At 38.3% G+C, this 9,477-nt stretch overlaps 1 protein-coding gene across 1 annotated transcript in view; it reads right to left on the bottom strand.

The window, feature by feature from the left end:
- Window positions 1-2,524: 2,524 nt before the first annotated feature.
- The window catches only part of LOC114004579 (vomeronasal type-2 receptor 116-like), a 14,574-nt gene continuing 7,621 nt past the window's right edge, over window positions 2,525-9,477 (bottom strand). Inside the window, 3 exon segments of the mRNA XM_027765565.1 lie at window positions 2,525-2,936; window positions 2,938-3,280; window positions 3,283-3,421. Of these exon segments, the coding sequence (XP_027621366.1) occupies window positions 2,525-2,936; window positions 2,938-3,280; window positions 3,283-3,421 (894 nt within the window).

Genomic DNA, 9,477 nt, shown 5'->3' with positions numbered 1-9,477 from the left:
AGGCCTTTGCTGATCTGGGGCACAGTCTCACTCCTCCACAGCCACAGCAAGAGGAACAGTGGTTATGCTGAAGGGACTTCCTGGGTAGTCTTTGATAGCAGGTACTTTTCCAAACTATTGACTCAAAATATAGTTAGGTTGTTTTGTTTTAAATTTTTACTACAGGGCACGTGCACTTGTTACTGGAGAGAGTCAGAGAGAGAGAGAGAATAAGAAAGTACCCATTAAAGATATGGGCAAGCCACAATCCCTTCTCCATCATTCTCTCTGTACTATTTCAGTACACATGCACACATGTGTATAGCATTTTATGAAGCAGCCATCCAGTCATGCAGTTGACCATGTTGGACACAGAACCCAGTAGCTCAGAATTATTTTTAAAAATTGTTTCAAAATGGATACCAGATGGTGTTGTGGTTAAGGCACTGGACTCCTGAATGACCCACTTATGGCTTGAAGTTTGGACTCAGCAACTTATTAATCAGATTGACCACATGTGTGTGAGAGTGTGCATGTGTGCGCACAAAAAGTCCTTAGAGGAGAATGGAGGAGAAGGGGTGGTGGTAAGGCTAGCCCACCCATGGGGTGGTTTCTCACTTTCCCTCTCTCCATTTCTGTCTCTTTGGTGAGCACATGTGCATTATGGCAACCACTCCCCCCAGAAAACACAGGACACTTCAAATTTCTTTCTTTTCATGAGTAAAAGAGATAAAAGGAGGACTAGAGGGATCCATAGAGAAACAAGCACTCCCCAAAGTGTGTCAACACATTGCCTAACCCCAGCCTCATGCAGCTCCACATTGTGGGTACAAGTATGCCCAGCACACTCAGGGAGATCTTGAGATGTACAATCTAACCCTTCCCATGTAAGTTAACCTTGCAGTGTGTCACGTTTTATCTCTTCACATTTGTTAATTTTTTGTCTCATAGAAAATGGTCATTCTAACTTATTAAATCATTTAAAAGTGATTTAATAAGTCAGTCATTTTCACTTACTTTATAAGAATATAAACCTCATTGTAGTTTGGATTTATATTTTGTTGGTAATTAGTAATATTGAGCACTTTTTTCATACACTTGACTATTGTATGTCTTCTTTAGAAATGTATATTCATGTCTTGATTTAATTCTGTAACCAGGTTTTTTTTTTTTAATTTTTTGCTTTGGGGTTTATTGACTTTCTTGTATACTCTGAATATTAATTGATAATTCACCAGAATGAATAGATTAAAAATATACTGACCCTCTCTTGAAGCATGTCTGTTCACCCTGTTGATTACTCCCCAGGCAGAGTCACTTTAGTTAGCTAAAATATTGTGGTTTTTGTTTTGTTTTGTTTTGCTATGCTTTTGTTGCCTCTGATTTTCAGGTCTTTTATAAAAAATTTTGCGTCCAGATCACTACCTGAGCCATTTTCCCTATTTTTCCTTCTGTAGTCCTGTTTTGTGTCTTACATTTAAGTTTGTAGTTTGTTCTTTCTGAAATGGATAGCCACTACATCCAGCACCATTTATTGAAGTACTGTTCTTTCCCCAATTTATGTTCTTGGCATAATTTTTGAATTTCAGTGGCCAGAAGGTGGTGTAGTAGTTGAGAACACTGGACTCCCACATGATGAATAGAAGTTTGAGTCCCAGACCTGAGGGCTTGGTTTCTCACTCTCCCTGACTCTCTGGTCAAATTAAAATAAATTATGGTCATCAAAATAATAAATAAAGTTAAATAAAGCAAGACCTTCCTGGAACAGAGAGAGAAGATACAAATCAATAAAACAGATAAGTAAGTAAAGACATTATTCCTGACCATATAAAAGTAAAAAGCCTTAGGGGACTAGCAGATGGTGTGGTGGTTAAGGTGCTAGGCACTCCCACATGGCTGACCACGGTTTGAGTCCTGGACCTGGTGGCTTACTTTCTCACTTTCCCTGTCTTTCTCTCTCTGTGTCTTTCTCTGGTCAAATTAAAATAAATAAATGAATGAATAAAAATAATTATTTCTTAAAAAAAGTAAAAAGCTTTTAGGAGAACACCATACTAAATAATTGATAAAATATTACTATTAATCCATACCCATAATGTAAGAAATACCAATCAATCTAAGATATCAATTATAGTAGAAAGTATAAAAACTGTCAAAGATTAGATACATACAATGATTGATTTAGAAGTGATTTAATAAGTCAGTCATTTTCACTTACTTTATAATATAAGAATATAAAATCTGTACCTTTCTTCTTCAAAACCCTAAAATTGTGATACAATCATATGATATAAACCTTACATTTTATTTGGAACTTCTTCTGTTTTTTAAAGTTTTCCAGAAATTCTTTTTTTTTTCAGTTTCACAAGGTTTATTCTAAGTTTCCATATTAGTAACTTCCTTTGTGACAACTATATTTTAAAGCCATCCCTAAAATTAGGATATTCTGAGAGAATGTTGGAGGTGGTAGTAGGAAGTCAGAACAAAGAGGCCTTTCAAAAATCTATTTGTGGTGTCTGTGCTATGCTATTGCACTACTGCTAGCTTATTTTTTTGTCATATTTTTTATATTTTTTTTCCATCGTGCTTTCCAGACATTCTTATCAGGCCTTATAAAAATAATGTAGCACTTGGGCAAAAAGATGCAGCCTAGGAGCCCTGCACTGGAAGACAAAATGGAGAAGACCTCCACAGCCACCATGAACTTCCCCTTGGTGCTGTGATAGACGGGGACAAATGTGACCCAAACACTGCAGAACACCAGCATGCTGAATGTGAGGAACTTGGCTTCATTGAATGTGTCAGGCAGGTTCCTGGCCAGGAAAGCCACAATGAAGCTTCCCAGAGCCAAGGAGCCCAGGTAGCCCAGGACGCAGTAGAAGGCAATGACTGAGCCCTTGTTAGACATTATGATGAGGTTTCTGGGCTCAGAATGTGAATCTATGTCAATGAAAGGGAGAAGTTACTAGCCATATTCCACAGATAATCATTTGGAAATGGAAGCAAATGGGAATGACAGAGTCAGAAGCCCCTGATAGCAGCAAGTACCTCATGGTTCTTCCAGGCCTCATGGCTTTGAATGCCAGAATCACAGTAATGGTTTTGGCCAACACTGTGTAAACAGCCACAGTAAACACAAGGCCAAATATGACTTGCTGGAGGACACAGGTGACTGTGTTAGGATGGCCAATGAAGAGCAAGGAGCAGAGGAAGCATGGCAGGAGGGAGATGAGCAGAATAAAGCTCAGAGCCTGGTTGTTGGCTTTGACAGTGGGAGTGTCTCTGTGCTTCACAAGACTCCCAAAACTACAGCTGTGAGGACAAGCAAGCACAGAACCATGCAGGCCATAACTGCCCCCCAAGCATCCTCAAAAGCCAGGAAAGTCACAGAATTGGGGAGGCAGTGAGTTCTTTCACTGTTTGGATACTCTTGAGCTGGGCACTGGACTCACTGCTTTGCATCTGGTGACACAACAGAGATTCAGCAATTTAATTTTAGAAATTGATTGTCATGTTAAAGGAAATGGTGATTTTTGTTTAATTTTCCACAGATAAATCGCCAAGGTAATACCAAGATAAACCAAATTAAGAGCCTATGTTGGTGACACTAGGAGAATTCTTTCAACTTTAGGTGGCACCAAAGTGATTTAAAACAGGACCTCAGCATCTGAGGATCTTGCTTGGTCTATCTTGTGGCTCTGAATGATACTATCAATGATGAAAATTTATTACAGATATCTTCTCTACAATTTCTTCTGTTTTCCTTATAATAAACTTTATATTTCCATGGCTTATCATATTTGTTCATCACAATAGACATGAATAGCTTTCTTTTTAATATTCAGAAAACAAGAAATATCTTATTCTCCTGGAATATTCTAAGTTCTATCTCTATCCTAATTTCTATAGATTTTTTCTTGTATATAGCATGTCACTTTGTGTACCTACTTTTCTTCTTGTACACTTTAATTTTTCTATCAATATTATCATAGTTTTATGTAAATGTTGAAAACAGGTTTAATTTTTTTCTGTATAGGTTTTTGCCCTAGGGCATGTGTTCTTGCCAGAGAAAGAGAGTAGTGAGTCATAGAATCATAGAGCACCACTGTTCTTAATTCTCACTGTTCTTAACTCTCTCTCTCTCACTCTATGTGTGTGTGTGTGAGAGAGAGAGACAGAGAGAGTTTTGCTATAGTGCAAGTGTATTCAGCAGAGATATAAAGTGAGAAATCACCTTCCAGAGGAGATGGCCTTGCCACAGTCTCTTATTTTACTTTCTGCTCTGGGGATTTTGGGCACACATGCACATGCACCTGGCATAACTCAAGGTTGAGGATTGGAAATTAAACCACAGTCAGCCACATGGGACAGTGCCTTCACCACATCCCCTTTTGGCCCCCATGTTTTGTTTTTTTTGAGAGTTTTTTTGTTATACAGTGCGTGTGCTTGCCAGAAAGACAGAGAGAGACAGAGAGACAGAAAGCAAGAAATCACTCCCCCAGGGGGGATAGCCATGCCTCAATCTCTTCTCTTTCATTCTCTGCTTGGGATCTTGGGCATGCATGCACACACACCCGGCGTGAGTTTAAGCTGCCAAATCCAGGACTTGAACCGAGATTGACTACATGGGAGTCCAGCAACATAGCCATTACACTAACTGCTGGTCCATTACTTGTTTTGTTTTAGAGAGGCTTTTGCTATAGGGTACATGCAGTAACCAATGAGACAGAGAAAGTGAGAAAACGCTCCTGGTGTGAGGTCCACACTGCAATTTATTCTTTATTGTCTTCTCAGGGTCTGAGGCAACCATGCACATATGCAGACATGAGTTTTATGTCTCTCATTCCAGGACTCAAAACTGCAGTCAGCCATGTGGAAATCCAGAACTTAACCTGTTGGCTACCCTTACGAAGACTTGTAAAGAAGAACTAGTATGTTTTCCTTTGTTTTTTTAATGTATTATTACTATTTTAAAATTTTTGTAAAAGTTATTTATTTAACTGTATTTATCATTATTATTATTTTAAAATTTGAACAGAAATACAGAGAAAGAGAAAGGAAAAGTGAGAAAGCAAGCCACAGGTCCAAGACAAGAACTGTGATCAACCATGTGGGAGTCCAGTGCTTTAACCATCACATCACCTGCCAGCTCTCTTTATGTATTATTTGCCAAATATCTCCAACATACCTAATTACTGTACCCTATACATATCTAAAATAATCCCTTGTGTCATTCTTTTCTCTTATGTAATCACATTCTTCAGAACAATCTCAATGCAGGTTTTACAAGGTAAATATTCTGAAAAACTATGTTCCCAAGAATATTTATACTAGGTCCTCATATCTGGTTGTGTAGAAAAATTTTGGTTGGTTCTAGATTTTAAAATATCTAATGAGATATGTAGGTACACAATAAAAAGTTAACTTCAATCTCATGTGCCAGCATAATGATAAGAATGTGGTTAATTCACTTCCAGACTCTGACGTTAGTAGAGCACTGCTTTTTATATATTAACACAATACATGTGTGAAGCATGATTGTTATATAAATCTTTCTTAAAAAGATTTTTGTCTTAGGGTGTGTGCAGTCATGAGGAAGAGAAAGAGAGAGAAAGAAAGAAACAGAGACATTGAGAGAGAAAGTGAAAAATTAGCCCACAGAGGGAATGGCCACATCACAATCTATTCTCCTCCATCTCCTCCCAGGATGTGGGGCATGAATGCACATGCACTCAGTATGAGGTTATAGATAGCAGGTCCAAGACTCAAACTGCAGTCAGTCATGTGGGAGTCCAGCATTGTAACTACTACATGATCTGCTGGCCACTGTTGTATAAATCTTCTGCCTCATCTAATTGGCTGAGATGATAGTCAATGCTTTGAGATGTTTAGTACAACAAAGAATATTCAAGAGGCTGGCAGGTGGTGAGGTAGATAAGGCACTGGATTCTCATATGACGAACTATGGTTTGAGCCCTGGATCCACTGCTTTCACATTCTGCCTCTTTCTCTATCTCTCTCTTAATCTCTCTCTCTATCTCTCTCTCATCAAATTGAAGAAGGCTAATAATAAATAACAAATCAAATAAATAATTCTTAAAAAATGATATACAACATGACAAGAGGAAATGTGAATGGTATCTACAAAAGCATGAATGGTATTTTAATCTGTACACTTTTGTTTATAGAATATCAATATATAAGAAATACTTTGTTGATGAATGGTAAAGGTTTCTGGATATATAGAGGACTTTTTTTTTTTTGGAGAGGTTTTTCACTGTAGGGCATGTGTGCTCACCAGACAGACAGAGAGACATATAGAGACAGAAAGCGAGAAATCACCCCCCCAGAGGGGATGGTCACTCCGCAATCCCTTCTCCTCCATTCTCCTCTTGGGATCTTGGGCATGCATGCACACGCACCTGGGGTGAGTTTTAAGACACCAGGTCCGGGACGTGAACCATGGTTGACTACATGGGAGTCCAGCAACATAGCCATTATGCTAACTGCTGGTTCCCAATATATAGAGGAATTTTTTAGACACACAAAAGCTCACACACACTTTCACATACACATAGACATATATATGAAAGTTGTGTGCTCTACAAACATAGAAGACTATTTAGTCAATGATGAAAAGCATACATGATAGTGGTCCCATAAGATAATAGGATAGACCATATAAATTTCATGTGCAATATTCAGTATCATCTAGGTTTGTGTAAGTGTAATCTATTATGTTTACACGATGACAAACTTTTCTAAAAATGCATTTCTTGGAGACCAGAAGATGGTGCACTGTTTATGTTGTTGGACTCCCACATGGCTAAGTGCAGTTTGAGTCCCAGATCTGGCAGCTTGAATCTTACTGGGTGAATGTGCATGTGAACTCAAAATTTTGAGAGGAGAATGGAGGAAAAGGGATTGTAGCATGGCCATCTCCCCATTTCTAGCTTTCTATCTCTGTTTCTCTGGCAAGCACACATGCCCTACTGCAAAAATCTATCTAAAATAAAAATGAAATTAAGTTAAATAAAAAAATGCATTTCTCTAATTAAATGATGTTCAACTATTTTTTTTTTTTGAGAGGTTGTTTTCGCTATAGGGCACGTGCACTCGCCAGACAGACAGAGAGAGATAGAGACATAGAAAGTGAGAAATCACCCCCCAGAGGGGATGGTCACACCGCAATCCCTTCTCCTCTATTCTCCTCTCCAGATCTTGGGCATGCACGCACACGTGCCTGGTGTGAGTTTTAAGCCACCAGGTCAGGGATGCAAACCGCAGTCAACTACGTGGGAGTCCAGCGACATAGCCATTACGCTAACTGCTGGTTCCCTTCAACTATGTTTTTATATTCATTACTACACTGATTTTTATTGGACTGCTGCTTGAACAAACATAGAACACAAATCAATCAGGAGACCAGCAGTTAGTGTAATGGCTATGTTGCTGAACTTTCACGTAGCCAACCACGGTTCGAGTCCTGGACCCATGGCTTAAACTCACACTGGTTACGTGTGTGTGCATGCCCAAGATCCCAAGAGGAGAATGGAGGAGAAAGAACTGCAGTGTGGCCATTCCCCCTGGGAAGCTATTTCTTGCTTTCTATCTCTCTGTCTCTCTCTGTCTTTCTGGCAAGCATACATGCCCTATAGCAAGAACCTTTAAAAACAGAAAAGAAAGAAAACAAATCAGCATATTAAAAAACAGATGTTTTTCTATAGTAAGAATGTATATGAGCAAAGTCACATAGTATAAAGTCAGGATTAAAAAGGCAGATTTTAAAAAATAATTTGTATTTCTACTGAGGCTAAAATTTAATTAATTTTTCTTTAGGTGTGTGCCATATGTCATTTGCTTTCACCAGAAAGAGATATAAATAGAAAAACAATAAGTGAGAAATTAATCCTCAGAAGGTTGGTCATGCCTTAAACCCTTTTCTCCCATTATCCTCTCAGGATTTTAGGCATACACGCACATACGCATGCCAGGCATAATTTTCATGTCACCAGGTACAGGACACAAAATCATGGTAGGCCATGTGAGAACTCAGCTTCTTTACCACTATGGCACCTCCTGGCTCATAAAAAGAAAATTGAATGCTAAGTTAGTGTGGGAAGTGGGTGGGAAAAGGGGGAGAATGTGAGGGAAGACACTAAAGACAAAAATAGAAAGGCAAGACATTTATGCGACACAGAAATGCATTATTGTTTGTTGATGATAACATATATATTATCCCCAACTTGATTGGTGTGAAATATATTCATGTTGGAAAATTCACTTTACAAACTAAGTATATTGGTTTAATGTATAAAAGAAATTAAAACCAAATAAAATACATGAATGTCTACACTTTATAGTATAAACTGAAAGATTGGAAAGTACAGTAGCATGAGGTGCAACTGTAGATACTACAGATAGTACGGCTAGGGATAATATGAGGGTGGGTATTAGGGAAGGAGAAAAACAGAGGGAAAAAAGTACATACAACTGACACAAGAATAAAAAGCTATTTCTGATGACAATGTAGATGGTAAGGTCTTTGTCTTGTCTAATATGCACTGTACTCAAGCTAGGAAATGTCGTACTGTACACTGTAAAAGGTATAGAGATTAAACGTAAATAAAAATAAAAAATACTGGAACACAAAAACAAAACAGCACACAAAAAAGTCTAGTCACACAATTTCATTTCAGGACTCTGTTCAGATACCTCTGTATATATTTAACATTGAAATGACATCATACCTCCTTGAAACTAACAGGCCAGTTTATCATCTCTTCCTTGATGACCAAGCTTTGATCATGGGTGCTCCTGTAGGCAAAATCTCTGACTTTAACCAACAGAAACTGCGATTAGAAAATATCACAAGATTATGGATATCATACTGTATCATTTTTCTGTTTTCATCTAGGGGCTTGTTGTACCCAATGCTGTTTGTCAATTGGTTTTTCCTCAGAAGTGGATGAAATGAATCAAAGGCAGAATTTACAAATTAGGACTGCATTAAATGTAGAGGTTTGACATTCCATATCTATCAATTAATTATTCTATTTTATCATCTCTACCCTTTTTTGTAGGAGCTCAATATGGATTGAGTTGTCACCAGTTCTGCAGTCATGTGAGATGTACTCTCTTTTTTCTTTCTAAAAACAATGGAGGAGTGGTTGTAGCTCATAAGAAAAATTCTAGGATGTTTCCCAAAGCGTGATTTGTACATGAACTTTCATTAAACCCAGACTAACAAAATCTGGCTTGGACTAATTAGAGGCTAAACTTGGTCATTCTTAATGGGTACATGTGGGCCCAGCCAGTGAGTGGTGTGATTACAGTGGCTGAATCACAAATCACTAAGCCAACATCTTGGTTTCTGTACCTGCAGCTTACAAAGCACGCTGGATGGGGCCAACTGGTGATGTGGTGGTTAAGGCACTGGATTTTCTCATGGCTGAATGTCGTTTAAGTTCTGGACTTGATGGCTTGCTTTCTGACTTT

The sequence above is a fragment of the Tupaia chinensis genome, unplaced genomic scaffold, assembly GCF_000334495.1.
Source record: "Tupaia chinensis unplaced genomic scaffold, TupChi_1.0 Scaffold138674_1, whole genome shotgun sequence".
Classification (NCBI taxonomy): Eukaryota; Metazoa; Chordata; class Mammalia; order Scandentia; family Tupaiidae; genus Tupaia; species Tupaia belangeri.
Note: the sequence above shows the minus strand (reverse complement) of the source record. Positions and strands in the feature narration are given on the sequence as shown.